The sequence below is a fragment of the Microtus oregoni genome, unplaced genomic scaffold (genome assembly GCF_018167655.1).
Source record: "Microtus oregoni isolate MIOR12 unplaced genomic scaffold, Mior012 000032F_ref0000030, whole genome shotgun sequence".
NCBI lineage: Eukaryota > Metazoa > Chordata > Mammalia > Rodentia > Cricetidae > Microtus > Microtus oregoni.
Genome location: NW_024543091.1, coordinates 13,544,045 through 13,558,883, shown reverse-complemented (window position 1 = coordinate 13,558,883; position 14,839 = coordinate 13,544,045). Strand labels below are relative to the sequence as shown.

Sequence of the window (14,839 nt, the reverse complement as noted above, 5' to 3'; positions counted from 1 at the left end):
TGTGAGGGGGAATTTAAAATGGTGGATAAGCTTGGCATTCATGACCAAGATGCTTCTAACAAGAGGGATAATTAGAATACAGATGCATTGAGGTGTGGAAAACCATGTTGGAGATAAAAGCCTGGGAAATGCTCAATTACTGGGTGATAATGGGTGGGTGGGAAGGCTTGACCTCAGCGTCAAAATCAAGCCAGGCTCATTCTTCTCCCCCACAGTGATAACCCAGGATGTTATCTGCAAGATTACAGATGCATCATAGAGGTTTGTAGCTTTGCTCTATTTTGCTTGCTGTCTGAGTTAAACGGAATACATGTGTTTTTTACACACAGATTTACAAATTTTCAATAAATGCATACTATGTGCCAATCATAGTTTCAAGTGTTCAGAACACACAAATGAACAAAAAAGGTACTACTTGTTCCCATAACACGTGAGACCTTTCCTTCATTTTAACAATGTGGAAATGTTTTAGCTATTTGACTATGAAGTATATAAGTTTTTAAAGTTTTGGTTTTACTAAAGATAGCTTTCAGTAGATAATTTGGGTATATTTTCTTTTCCTGGCCTCCTAATAGTGGGTTTATAAACACTTATTTGTCATTCTAAATATCTCAAGGTTGGGGTCTATACCCACCATTGTGCTAGTCCTTATCTGTCTTTGGGTCCAGGCTTCTCTCTGGGCTTTTTTACTATTCATGACATCATTCTGTAGTTGACATCTGCATTTGGTTCCTGGTCCCTAGGACTGTGGCTCCTTCAGTACCTGTTTATATTACATTGGATGACCTCCTCCAGCCTCTCATCTTGATCATTTCAAAACCCTCACCAATTCTATGTGGCTAGATCTGTTGTTGGTGGAAGACATAGGGCAGGCATGGACCTTTGTGGCAATGTGTGTATTTAATAGGGGGATCGTCACAGATATTTGAGGTGACCATGATAGAATACAAGCAATGTTAGAAACTCCTACTTGATTGACTGGACCACAGCCACACCAATGATCGTCCTGGCTGTAGCCACCTCTTAAGTAGTTACCTTTTTCTTGTCCCCATTCTCAAGCCAGTAAACTGAGGTAAGGGATAGACTGAGCAAAGCCCACAGAATTTATGTTTCCAATGTGTGAGAAGCATGTTCCTGAGCAGATTTAGACTGTGAACTTAGTCAGCGGCCAGGTTGTGGGATTAGGCATCTGAAGGAAGAGTTCATGGTGCTGATGATATGTACAGACATTCAACTTTTGCATGAGTCTAGCATAAACCAAACCACACAATTTCACCAGAAAACCCCTCTGGACCCATTCTTAGTGAATTCACCTACGAGGTCTTTTCTTTATCTATTCCATTTTGTTTGGAAAGGACATTATTCACCTGCTTGACTAAAAATAGAACAAGGGAATAATGACAGCAGTCTCCTCGGGCACCCAAGGAAGCAAACACTCCCCTAAGAGTTCCTAAGAAACAGCCTTGAATTATTTATACCTAATCTTGCCAGCTTCTGGCACTAACGGTTCCCGGAAAGAAAAGGACTGAACCCAAATAAGTGAACAATGTGTGGGGAAGGAGAAATTTAAGGGGCGCAAGTGTGGAACCTCTTAGACCATCTTTAATTTATCACTGACATGAAATCACTTGGTTTGTGAAGGAGGCAGGTGAACTGGAAGCTGGCTAGGAACCCATGAAAGCCTTCAGACTGGGGTTTGCCTCCACCCTGACATGATCACAAAGCCAACCTAACAGTCAAAAGTACTAAGGAAGGGCTGAGACTTTTAATGACTTGAGATGCAGTTGGCTCCTGGAGCGAATTCTTCCCTCATTTGTAAGGCTCCAGCCTCAGTTGCTGAGGGGGGAAAAGAGCAGGCTCACGTAGTTCTCCAGATTGACTTTGTGACATGATCATGCTGCTTGCCATGGACTTCCCACCCACCTGTGTGTGACGTATCATAGCAACGGCCTAGAATAATTATTCTTCTTACAAGGCAGGCATGATGGGTAGCCTGTTTTCTTCAAGAACATAAATGACCTTAACAGAACTCAATTTGATGTGATATTTTAAAAATAAGGAAAGATTGGGTCCCGGGCAACAGTGAGTTTTGGTATGTAGGATAAAAATAAATGATATTCTGTGCTATTACAGTAGCTGTAAAGACACACTAAGTAAAAAACCATTTTATTCTGGTCAAGAGGAAGAAATTTCCAGCCTGGGTAGAGATCTAACATTCCATGTTGTGCAGGGTCAGTGACTTGCCTTAAAGGATCATATCAGGGAGGAGAGACCACCCCTGAGGAAGGTGAGCTCACTTTAAGCCTTGCTGAAGAGACAGGTGGGATAACTGCTGGATTAATTTTCTTTCCAGCATAACCCCACACAGTAGCTTGCTGGGCTGCAGCAATGCAGCTGCAGTTTTTTGAGTCTGTTTCCTGAATTACCCAGAAAAGAGCAATCATTCCCTTTCTTCTTTCCATCCCTGCTCTAAGCACGTTCTCCCTAACACTTTGGGGTTCCTCATGCTTCCCACCACATGGCTGACTTGCATGCTTCTCCCTCCTCCTCCAGACAAATGCTGCAATCTCCAGCTCGCCTTCCCTGGGGTTTTCTTTTAAACTTGAATACAACTTTCCTTAATCTTATAAAAATAATGTACTTCTAGAGCCCTGGTAGCACCTATCTTTCCTTCATAACCAAAATTTGTCTTGATTTTTTCCAAGTCTTGTGTACATAATTTAGTCTTCGGATCACCAATGGGATAATAAATCTTGCTAATATATTCAGCTTTCTGCTCTCTTAAACAAAACACAAATTCAAATATTTCTCATCAAGAGGATTTAGACAACTTACAGAAGCAAATGTAAGAGTCAAGCATTGGTTTCTGCTGTTTAGCTACCTTATTTTCCATAAAGTTATGATCTGGTCTTGCTTTATTAGACTCCTTTTTCCTTCCTCTAACTTTGCTAAATAATTTCTTGATGCCTTTTGTAGCTAAAGGCAACCTCCTTTTTTCTTTGCATTTTTTTCTCTAACATTTTTCTTTAACATTTAACATTCAGCCCTAGAGGGCTGAGCTAAAGCCCCATCACTGTCGCCTCAAGGGAGAGCAACTGAGGCCCACATCTCTAAAACAACTCCTGCTGTTCAGACTCAGGGCAGAGAGAACCTCTAATCTCTGATTCATAGTCAGGCTGAATCCACAGGCTTGTGAAGGTCACTAGCAACACAGCACAGAGGCAAATGCGCTGAACTCAGTGCAGAGCAGAGGGAAGACAAACGTCCTTAGCTCCACAGAGCCAGGGTGCCCTGGCCCTGTGTCTGAGCTGTGGAGATAGTGTTGTCCATCAAGACAACACTACTGAGCTTGAAGAACCTGAGAACATGCCTCAGAATCAAGAGGACTCTCAGCCTGGAGCTCTCTGTGCTTCTTCATCCTGATGTCTGAGAGATACGGGGCCAGCAGAGTCCCTTCGGTCTTTCTCGTTAAATGTGGCCTTAGGAATTATTAAATGCTTACAAATCATTTGTCTTCCTGGAACCCAATAGAAGATGAAGACTATCCAAGCAGGAAGCTTTTACCCTAAAGATAACTTTATAGCTACATTGGGAAAGTGAATTCATAGTTTAAGCTGATAAACATTTATTGAACTAATATTCAAACAAATTTTATATTAAATTAATGAACCTCTTCAAAAATATATCTAATTTATACCTGTTTTGGTAATTGCTAGTAAAATGATTACTCTCTCATTCAGGGGTAGAATAAAGTTCATTTAGGTAAGTTCTCATTCTTTAGAAATATACCACAGATGGATGAGGCAAGTTGACTTTTAAAAATATAGAGGCCCTTAAGTTTCTCATAGTTTCTAAATTCTTGCGCATGAGGTAGTTGGGGTCATGAACCCTAAGTAGTGCTGAAGCAATCAGGTAAGGAGCTGGGTATTGCTCTTCTGAGACGCAAGTACAGTGACATGCAAGGCTTGAGCAGAATGTACGCTTCTTACATAAGCGTTCACTTTTCCTCCATCTCGCCATTGTTTCCACAAATCCCTGCTTGCTAGTGCATACTCTCTTTGCAAATGCTTATGAGCTCAGATTTCTGCCCTTAGAGAAAAGCAGGGGAAGTAAATGAGTACATCGAACCTAGGGCCTGGTGTTATAAGGACCACTAAAGTGAAGGATGCACAGACATCTTTCAGCAAGGCATTGCTCTTGGATCCTGGGGTCAAGGAAGACTTCAGAGAAGGTGAGGCTTTAAAACCAGCTCTTGATTCAAAACAAGTGATCATTATAAATGAACCCTGATATAGTTAGCCAACTAAGTAGGCTGCTTACCTTTCTCCGTAGGTAACACTGAGCTCATCCAGAACCCCGTTGAGTTTAATTTGAAGTTCTTTTAGAATGGTGCTGGCTTCAGGGTCTAGCTGCAAAGAGACCATAAACAACATCACTTGGGAGTTTTAAGAAGCTCATGTCTACTTTTCTTAGAAGCATTCTGCTTGCAATATGGTACCTCCAAACATCGATAGAGACATACTTTTCTCTCACCATTTTTTTTTGTCTTTAAAATGCAAAAGCTTAGGCAACTGAAGAAACCAGGAAGGATTCTCATAGACGAGAATATTGATTGCTTCACATGACATGCTGAATGCAGTAGGAGCTAGAGGGCAAAGCTGTTCTTGGTTACTGTGATGGGATGCAAAGCGTGGCAAGAATATTCCCCAGAACATGATAATTTCATACTTTGTAACACACTAGTTGAAAATATACTTTGATTCAGAATATATTTCAGTCTTTAATACAACTTTAATACAACTGTAAATAACATTGAATAAAAAATTAACTTTTGAGGATAGGTCGAGTATCTCAAATCTGAAAAACCAAGGACTAGAAATCTTTCAGAAGATTTTGGAGTTTTTGCCCAGAGTTTGCTAAAACATAATTGTTATTTAAACCCTGAAATCTGAGAAGTTTCAAATGTAAAACAAAACAAACAAACAAACAAAAAAACAACAAACACTCAAACAAACAAAAAACCCCAGAAAAATAAAAACCCTCCATGTTTAGAGCATTTTGCGTTTCAGACTTGAGGGGTACTAAACCTGTGTTGCTCCAGATATTACTGGGTTGTTTACGTATGTTTTTTCAACTTTAGAATTTCAGGCCATAGGACAAGCCAATTCCCCAAGCCCCTGTGTTTCTTTGGAGACCATTGGTCTGACTTTTCTCTCAGGGTATCCTGCAAAACCCAGAGTGAGATTTGCACTTTTTTTTTTGTTTTAAGAATTCATTTTTGCAATGACAGCAAAGGATCAACATGGAATTTGTCATCCAGAGAAGTTTATCCCATTGTTTGTGTTTTTACACATTAAAAGTAGAGTTGAATTGTAAACAAAACCTTCTGACAGATGTACACCGTAAAGCAGAGATAAAGTCATGGAGGGGATAATATGTCACGGTCTCTGAAATTGAAATGTCAACCTTCCTTCCTTTGTGCCTTCAGAAATTAAGTTTCCTCTCATTACTGTGTGTAGTTCTCTGACAAACTGGTGTTCTAATGTAAAGAGGCTGGGATGGAGCCAGTTTCTTGAAGTGAAACAAATAAATTCACGACATATAAACCAAAGATTTAGGAAGTGTATCAAATGAATGTGAGGTCTGCTAGTAACATAAACTCCTAGGATCTTATCCAAAGATGTGTCCCTGTAAGCTTACCAGAATATGCCCTAGAACGTGATAATTCGCAATACTCCAAGGGTATTTTTTAAAACTAAGAAACAGCTAGCAAGAATGTGTGTGTGTCCATGTGCACATGTGTGAGAGGCTGTGTATACAGAATACATATTTGTGTAGAGCCTAGAGCTTGATAATCTTCAATTATTCTCTACCTCATTTTCTGAGACATGGTCTCTGATGGGATTTGGATCTGAGCAGTTGGCTAGAGTGTCTGGCTAGTGAGCCCCAGAGATCCTCCTGTTTCCAGCTCCCCAGGGCTGAGATCATAGAAGCACACCCAGCTTTTTACATGGATGCGGGGGACCTGAACCCAGGCTCTCATTCTTATACTTCACCCACCGATTATCTCCCTAGCCCTGTAAAAAGTATTCTTTACTTGCCTCTGTATGTGGGTAGCTCTGGATTGTGTGGACATGACCAAATATAACATCGTGAAACTAAAACCTAAATATGCATCTGTTGTATTAGACTTTCCCAATCCTATCAAAGCCAACAGGACTATTGGTTTCTTCCCCTCTGCAGAACCAAAGTTACTCTGCATGGATTCCTGTTTAAACTCAGTCAGTCTAAGCTCTTCTAACTTTCTAACCTTCAGCAAAGGAGACACAGGTAGACTGCCCCTCCAGCCACAGGGAAACATGGGGGCTGGATGTTTCCCCTCTGTTTTCTTTACAGTGGCCTTAGCACTAACCTTTTCCCAGCCTCATTTGGATAAAGCTGTAGGGAGAAAAATACTCATTTGGTTTTTTTTCCCCTAGGCTCCGCATTCCTAGGAACACAATGAGGGCAGCTTCCACACACCTGTTCACTGCATCTAAGAAAATGACTTTGTATCAAAAGACAGGGTGGGCCTGCTTATTAAAATGTATGTTTGCTTTCTTATCAGTGTGACATGTATATTGAGGTAGTTTTACTCAGCTGTTAAGGCAATACTTTGAAAGCCATACCAAATGGTTTCCTGGGCCACTCAGAAGAAATTATGACATTTTCCCACTCATTTACTTTAGGTATTTGTGAACAGACATTTCCTTATCAAATAATTGGTTAGTATATAAAAATCAAAACTGTCAGACTACAGCATTTTAAACAATGAATGACACAAACGTGTTTTATCATAAGAATGTATAAAAAGCTTCTTCCATGTGATAAGACTAAGGAAATAAAATAAGCCTAAAATAAAATTTTTATTTTCCATTATTATCCAATCTAAATCACACCACCAAATCAAGCAAAGCAATGCTGAGGCCAGTGTGGTTCTTTACAATATATAAACATTTCTTGTAATGTTAGAAATATGAATATAAATGTATTTATCTAATAATAAGTAACAAAATTACTATTTCGCATTTTGTAGATTTTTTTAGTGTGTGTGTGTGTGTGTGTGTGTGTGTATGAGTGCACACGCATGTGCATGTGTGTGCACACATACTCATATGCACACATACCCATATGTCCATGACAGTTTTAGGTGCCCACTGTGGCCATTAGAGAACATCAGAGCCCATGGAGTTGGAATTGCAGGTTATTGTGAACTGCCTAATGTGAGTGCTGGGAACCAACCTTGGGTCATCTTGGGGGAGAAGTGCTCTTTACCTCTGAGCTAGTTCTTTAGTCTTACGTTCTGCATTTTTCAAGATGCGAAAATTAGAAAAAAATTCTCATTCTTATAAATGCTCTACAGTTTTAAGAAATGGCATGCTTGTGTTTTAGAATCCATTGCCTAAATTACCAATAGCTTATTTTTTTTATTTAAATTTATTTATTTATTAAGGATTTCTGCCTCGTCCCCACAACCGCTTCCCATTTCCCTCCCCCTCCCCCGATCAAGTCCCCCTCCCTCATCTGCTCGAAGAGCAATCAGGGTTCCCTGACCTGTGGGAAGCCCAAGGACTGCCCACCTCTATCCAGGTCTCGTAAGGTGAGCATCCAAACTGCCTAGGCTCCCACAAAGCCAATACGTGCAGTAGGATCAAAAACCCACTGCAATTGTTCTTGAATTCTCAGTATTCCTCAATGTCTGCTATGTTCAGCTAGACCGGATTTATCCCATGCTTTTTCAGACCTAGGCCAGCTGGCCTTGGTGAGATCCCAATAGAACATCCCCATTGTCTTAGTGTGTGGGTGCACCCCTCGTGGTCCTGAGTTCCTTGCTCGTGCTCCATCTCCTTCTGCTCCTGATTTGGACCTTGAGATTTCTGTCCGGTGCTCCCATGTGGGTATACAATAGCTTATTTTTTAAAATGATTGGCTACTGTGGAAAGTTAAAAAGGTATGTAATATTTTCATAAATCCTTCCACATTAGCCTGCTTATATGAGTGGTAAAATAATGAAAGCAAACTTGATTTTTATTATTATTTAAGATTATTGTTGGAAGTTTAAAACAGTCCTAAAAGAATACTGAAAATAAATCAATAAATTAGTAACTAAATTCACATATGTATTTGAGGAGTTTAATTAGCTGGTTATGTAAATTAAGCTTCTATGCAAAAGGGAGTGTACTAAAAAGCAATTTGTGAAGTTCTAAATTTATATTAGAGCTACTGAGACATATTTTATACGTACTTTATAAGAAGACTGAGGAATTTCCAAATCTAGCCTGGTAAAACCTGGTCCTAATGTGCAGAATAAGCTCTAGTTGTAAGTAGATAATAACTGACATTGTACATCATTGCGGTATTCAATAGCACTGAGACATGATCATGAGATGAATGCATCGAAGATTGCTAGCAGGGGCTTGGGAAGATGATTTAACAGTTAAGAAGACTTCCTGCTCTCTCAGAGGACCGGAGTCTGGTTCTGAGCACCAACATCCTCACCTCACAGTTGCCTATAACACAAGGTCTCAAGGTTCAGTTGATCTGGTGCCCTCTTATTGCTTCTATGGGCACTGTACTTACACACACATAGACACATACACACAATTGAAAAAAGTCTTATGAGGAAGATTGTTAGTAGGCAAGCCTTCATTACATTCTTTCCCCTAGACTCTCTCTCTCTCTCTCTCTCTCTTCCCTTCCTTTTCCTTTCCTTTTCTTTCTTTTGAGACAGGATCTCTTTATATAGCTTGGTCTCTCTTTACATATCCTGAAATGTTGAGATTAAAGCCATGGACCACCACATCTGGCCTTTTATTTTTTTTCTTTAAAATACAAGTCATTTATAACTTTCTTTTGCAAACATTCCTTCCCAGAGCTAGTCAGTAGCTCTAGCATTTACACCAACTCTGCTTTCTCCTATTACTGTGATTCAAAACTTTTTTATTGTCTTTTCTATAGAACTTTAGCTTACTGTGCAAGTCAGTGTCTCTTTTCCAGGGTTGTGTAAGACTTGCATGTACCAAATACCTGGAAAAGGGACTGGAAATGATACACAGAACCATCACAGGAATCATCCAGAAGGCCAGTGTGACTCTCTATGGATGCATTTACTATTAATAATATACTTTTGCTTTTGAAATCAAATTTCTTATTCATCTGCAACAACAAATTCTAACTTATCAAGTTACTCTTGATTTCAAATACCTGACTACTTGCCAGACCATGTCAAACTACACTCTGACATTGGTTCAAAATTCAGTCACCATACCAACTCTGCGTGCATTTCTGCTTTTTATTTCTAGTACTGATCCTCTCTGTGGATCTAATCAGAATATATGATCTTTTATCCTCTTTAAAGCATGGGTTGTTAACTGATCATGAAAGTCCTGCCAGAGTTCCGACCAGAAGTCTGCAGATGGATACTGAAATGTTCTGGTGCTCATTAAAGTCACCGGTAACTAGATGTCATGGGAGAACTAAAGCTCTTGGGTGTCCCATTTACTTCCCACAGTGCATTGCTGCCATTTCCTTTTGTTCCCACAGGCCTCTAGGCTGCACTGCTTTGTTTGTGTTCAGAGCCCTGTGTCGGTTATCATGGTGCCCTTAACTACCCATCGACAGAGGTACAACTGAGGAGGGAAGGCCGTGTTGTCTGCCTCTCATCTAAGCAGAAAGTGAGGACATGATTGTCTAGTAGTTAACTTCTTTAATATTTTATAATTAAAACCCTTAATAATTTTTGCATCAAATCCCTTAATATGTCAGCATTGAGCCCTTTGCTATTTTTGCATTGGACTTTTTAATGGCTTTATTTAAATCTTTTGCTAAGGCAATGTCTATCACCATTTCCATGAAAACTGAAGTCTTATTTCCTAGAAGCCCTCTGTTCTTGTCCCCTCCCTCTGGACCTTGTTCCTTTAACCCCTCTTCTTGCTTCATATGGAATCACTCTATTATATTGATTTTACTTCCCTGCTCTTTACTTTCTGTACTCTGATGATAATCCCCATACAAAAAAAGTGGAATAAAGGAAGAAAAACCAAACTTATTTGAACGAACCTTCTCACCAACATCTGGCTGCTCTCATTCCTCTCCTTGACCTCCGAACTGTTCCCACCATGAGCCTGAAAATGCTTGCCATATTTTCATCTTTGAAACATCTATCGGTCCTCAGCAGCTCAGCTTCTGGTCAGGACACTCCACTGTACTGTACAATACAGGTCACCATGACCTCTTCACTGTCAATCTGCTGACCTTATCCATCCTGGTCAGCCTCTGTTCATGCTGCTGTTTACCTCTCAAGTCCTTAGTTTCTTGCCTGTCTGGTTTCCCACAGTTTGTCCTTTCCCCTATTGACTTCCAGCCCTCTGCGTACCTTTTTAACAATTAGTCTCCTGCAATTTTCCCCTGAGCAACCACACTCAAGCCTAACTCCTGAGCAACCACACTCAAGCTAACCACACTCAGCTACCACTCCTGTGCTAACAACCCCCATTCTCTTCTCTGCATCCTCAGCAGCATGCCTGGACATCTTGTCTAGTTTTCCTTGTGAGGATCCACGTGTACCTCTATCAGAGAAGATAAATACGGAACTCGTTATCTTTTCTGGTTAATTTACTTCTTCTTGTTTTCTCTGATTTGGCAAAATGCAGATGTCATGTTTGACTTCTATATATTATTTTTCCGTTTATACTTGGTTACCAAGATATGACCAATTATGTCTCTGAAACATCTCTACCTCTCTTGTCCTCTCGAGTTCCCGACTTAGCATTTTTCTCATCTAATTTACAAGTTATACTATTTTTTTTCTGATTTTTCTTTCTATACCCTAATGTGTTATTTCTGGAGCTGATTCAATAAACTCCAGTTTGACTCAGCATTTGCTGACCCCCTCGAGCTGGCTCTCAACAAGGAAGGGCTTCCAGCAATTTCTCATAATCTTTTCTGGCTCTGGTTCTTTGTTTTAAAAAGGCTGATTCTCTCCAAATGTTCTATTTTTCAGAGCCTATTTACTCTATGAGGCCTAATTCAGCCAAAAATACAAGGAAATTGGTGAAAATTCCATGGAGAACCTGGCATTAGGGCAATCTCCTTAGAGAGTGATGGCATCCCATTGGACATTGTGGTATGCTGTCAGGAATAAGAGATGTGGTCTGTACTGTAAATACTTAATCACAAATGTTGCAGCCCCAATGCTGCTGCTGTTCTCAGAATTATTCCTGTTTCTTTCTGGAGAGGCCCCCTCGAGAGCTCGCATGATCATAGGCAGAGGCACACTGCCACATGCCTTTTCTCCCGTCCAGAAGGGCATGCATGATGGGCTGGACATGTCAGTCACTGTGCAGAAATTCATAGCTTGAACTCTGGTTTCCGAAAGCTCAAGGGCCTCAGTGGCTGTCCACCGATCCTAACTAGACAGTGTATGCAGTAGAACCCACCGTTATTGTAATTCAGATCAACTAACACCTTCAGGTATAGTAAGGCGCTTTCTTCAGCTTTGACATGTAGTATTATGAACGGCAGGCTGCGTTCTCGCCACCCGGCTAGCTTTACCTGAAATAATTACATGGAAACTGTATTCTTTTAAACACTGCCTGGCCCATTAGTTCCAGCCTCTTATTGGCTAGCTCTTACATATTGATCTAACCCATTACTAATAATCTGTGTAGCCCACGAGGTGGCTTACCAGGGAAGATCTTAACCTGCGTCTGTGTTGGGTGGGAGAATCATGGCAACTCATTGATTCGGCTTCTTTCTCCCAGCATTATGTTCTGTTTACTCCGCCTACCTAATTTTCTGTCCTATTAAAGGGCCAAGGCAGTCTCTTTATTTAACCAATGAAATTAACACAAAACAGAAGACTCTCCCCCATCATTGACAGCTGAAGGGGCAATAGTTCATCATTGGTTTTCCTTTATAGTCTTGAATTGGTGAACAAATAGCACATTCTGGGTCTATTTCCACTTTTCTGTGCTGTTCATCATTGAGTACATCCCTATCAGAACTATTCAACAGTCTTCCCTCTCGGTATGACATTACTTCCCTTCCTTCTATACCCTCAGCTTTGTGGGTGACTAGCAAGGTGCTAGAGCTTCTAATCACAGGTTGTTGTCTTTTTTTTTTAAACATAGTACAAATTCTTTTGATTACAGGTGGGAAACCCGAGGCTCAGTTAAAGTATTGTGCTGTTGGAGCTGCAAGGAGATCAACAAGATGCCCTTACTTGTTGTCACCTAGCTCAGTTGTCATCAGAGAGGCTTTATCTACCGAGTGATGGAAACAGAATCAGAGACCCACAGCCAAACACTAGGCAGATCTCAGGGAATCCGGTGGAGGAAGGGATTATGGGAGACAGAGGGATCAGGGATGCTACAAGGAAACCCACAGAATTAACTAACCTGGGTTCATAGAGATTGAACCTCCAACTTGCATGGGAATGACTTAGGCCCTCTCCACATATATTACTATTGTGTAGCTTGGTCTTCTTGTGGGACTTTTAACAGAGGGAGCAGGGGCTGTCTCTGACTGTGTTATCTGCTTTTGGAACCCTTTCTTCCTATTGGGTTGCTTCATCTAGTGGTAATAGGGGAAGAGGTGCCTAGTCTTATTGTAACTTGATATGCCATGGATGGATGATAACCATGGGAGGCCCGTACTTTTCTGAAGAAGAAGGAGAAGGAGTGGATGGGGCAGGAAGAGGGGAGGCTGGGAGGAGGGGACTGTGATCAGGCTGGGAAAAGATTAAGACATTTCTTATCTGAAGTGATTCCTATCTGAAAATGCTATTGCAAAGCACACGCCTCCAGAGAATTTGGCTGAAAGAGGCTTAGAGCTTCCCACCTGCAGCTGTGGACTAGCTGTGGGCTGTGCAGACCCAGAATGAGTCAGGGGCAGAAGAAAACGGGTCATGTTCTGCCTAGATTTTATTCTCTACCCACGGTCATTTTGCCCAGGCTCCCTTAGTTTCTACCCATTGTCTACTTCTATTGCAGCATTATAGTTGTCAAACTGAACATTGAGTGATGGGCAGAACCCTCCATGAATCATATACATGGCATGTCTGAGGGCTACTATGACTAGCAGGGGAAAAGAAGACTGGGAAGAACTGAAGTTTAGAGAAAGGGGAGTGGGGAGGGCTGAGTCAGTCAATGGGTCACTATAATGATTAGATAGTAGCACTAATTTCTAGTATTGCACGACACTATTCAGAACAATACCGAAGGATAGCTTTTGCCTGTGCTATCCATAGAGAAATGAAATGACCAATGTTCACCATACTGTGCTTAGTATTGCAACTTGATCACTACAGTGTATACAGGCATCAAAACTCACCACTCCCTAAGTATGTCTACTGATTAGCTGTCAGTTGGCAACAAAAATTCCTGAAGGAAATCTGTGTCTGCACACACCATTTATTTGGCTAGGACTGCCATGATGTGGAGCAGTTGGAATGTTGTAGGTCCAGATGCTAATTATCATATCTGAGCTAGCTTTAGCCCCCTGGACAGTCAATCCGTACCCATCTTTGTGTCAGAACTAACATCCTGTGACTAATAGATAAAACCCTTTTGGAATCTGTTAAACTTAGCAAGTCACTGGCTTCCCCCAACCCGTAAGCTAAGAATGCCATCATCTGAGCTCTTCAGAAAACCTCCCACCATCTTGCTGTAATCATCTCTCTTATATACACTTGCCTTGCCATTTGACTTTCTTTTCCGGTATAACTACCCAACTTCATGAAACTGCTTCCAGGTGGGATCATGGAATTTGGGGTAACCTAAACCCATGTTTCTGCACCATGATCACCCCACTTTGCTCTAGAACAAATTATCTCTTCTTCCTTTGAAGGCAGTGGGCCTCAACCTTCCTAATGCTGTGACCCTTTAATACAGTTCCTCATGTTGTGGTGATCCCCAACCATAAACTTATTTTTATTGCTATTTCATAACTATAATTTTGCTACTGTTATGAATCATTATGTAGCTATCGGATATGCAGGATATCTGATATGAGACCCCGGTGAAGGGGTCATGACTCACAGGCTGAGAACCACTGCTTTAAGGTAAAAGTTGTGCTTTTATTTGCATGGACATAAAAAAATAAACACAATAAATGTGACAAGAATATACTATTTTTTTACTGATGCTTACATTGGTTTATGGTATGTCAGGGCAGCTAGAAACAATTGAAGGTGATGAAATAATGGCGTGAATTATTGTAGAAGGCCGAATAGAACATCTGTCCCTCCTGGCTGTGGCATGTGTGTTTCTTAAGAGAGATGCTAGTTTAAAAAGAGAGTTGACAGAATGTGGGTGACCCTGCAGGCTGCCAGAGCTCTGGGGGGCAAGGTTAACAAGCAGTCCCTACCTGGGTACTACATCTCATTCCGACATGGGCTGGAGCACAGGACCCTTATCGTCTCCTAGTTACTTTCACAAGCTCAGCTGCTGAACCAGACTGTATGTGGGAGTTGCTCTGGACTCAATTATATTTGTTAAATCACGTCAAGTTCAGGTTGCTCTTCTAGCTCATTGTTCTCTTAATTTTCTATTAAATCGAATTTCAAAAGCCTAATTACAGAGATGCCTAGGAGGAGACAGAAACCAGGTAATATCTGCAAACGAAGGCAAGCATGTCCAACGTTCACTTCTCCTTGTTGCTACAAAACTAATAACTGATTGCGTACTCTGACTTTAGCTGAGTGCCACCTCACCTTTGAGTTAAAGCCACAGGATGAGATGCTAGAAGTTTGAGTTTCCTGTAGAATACAATACAGCATTCAAGCTTCCTTTTGAAGTAC

The 14,839-nt window shown here is 40.9% G+C and overlaps 1 protein-coding gene across 3 annotated transcripts in view; it reads right to left on the bottom strand.

Moving 5' to 3' along the window:
• Unc13c (unc-13 homolog C) overlaps positions 1-14,839 on the bottom strand; it is a 457,501-nt gene that overhangs the window by 69,755 nt on the left and 372,907 nt on the right. For all 3 annotated transcript variants that reach the window (XM_041679506.1, XM_041679508.1, XM_041679507.1), the window contains one exon: positions 4,321-4,409. In XM_041679506.1, the coding sequence (XP_041535440.1) occupies positions 4,321-4,409 (89 nt within the window). The remainder of the gene's footprint in view (positions 1-4,320; positions 4,410-14,839) is intronic.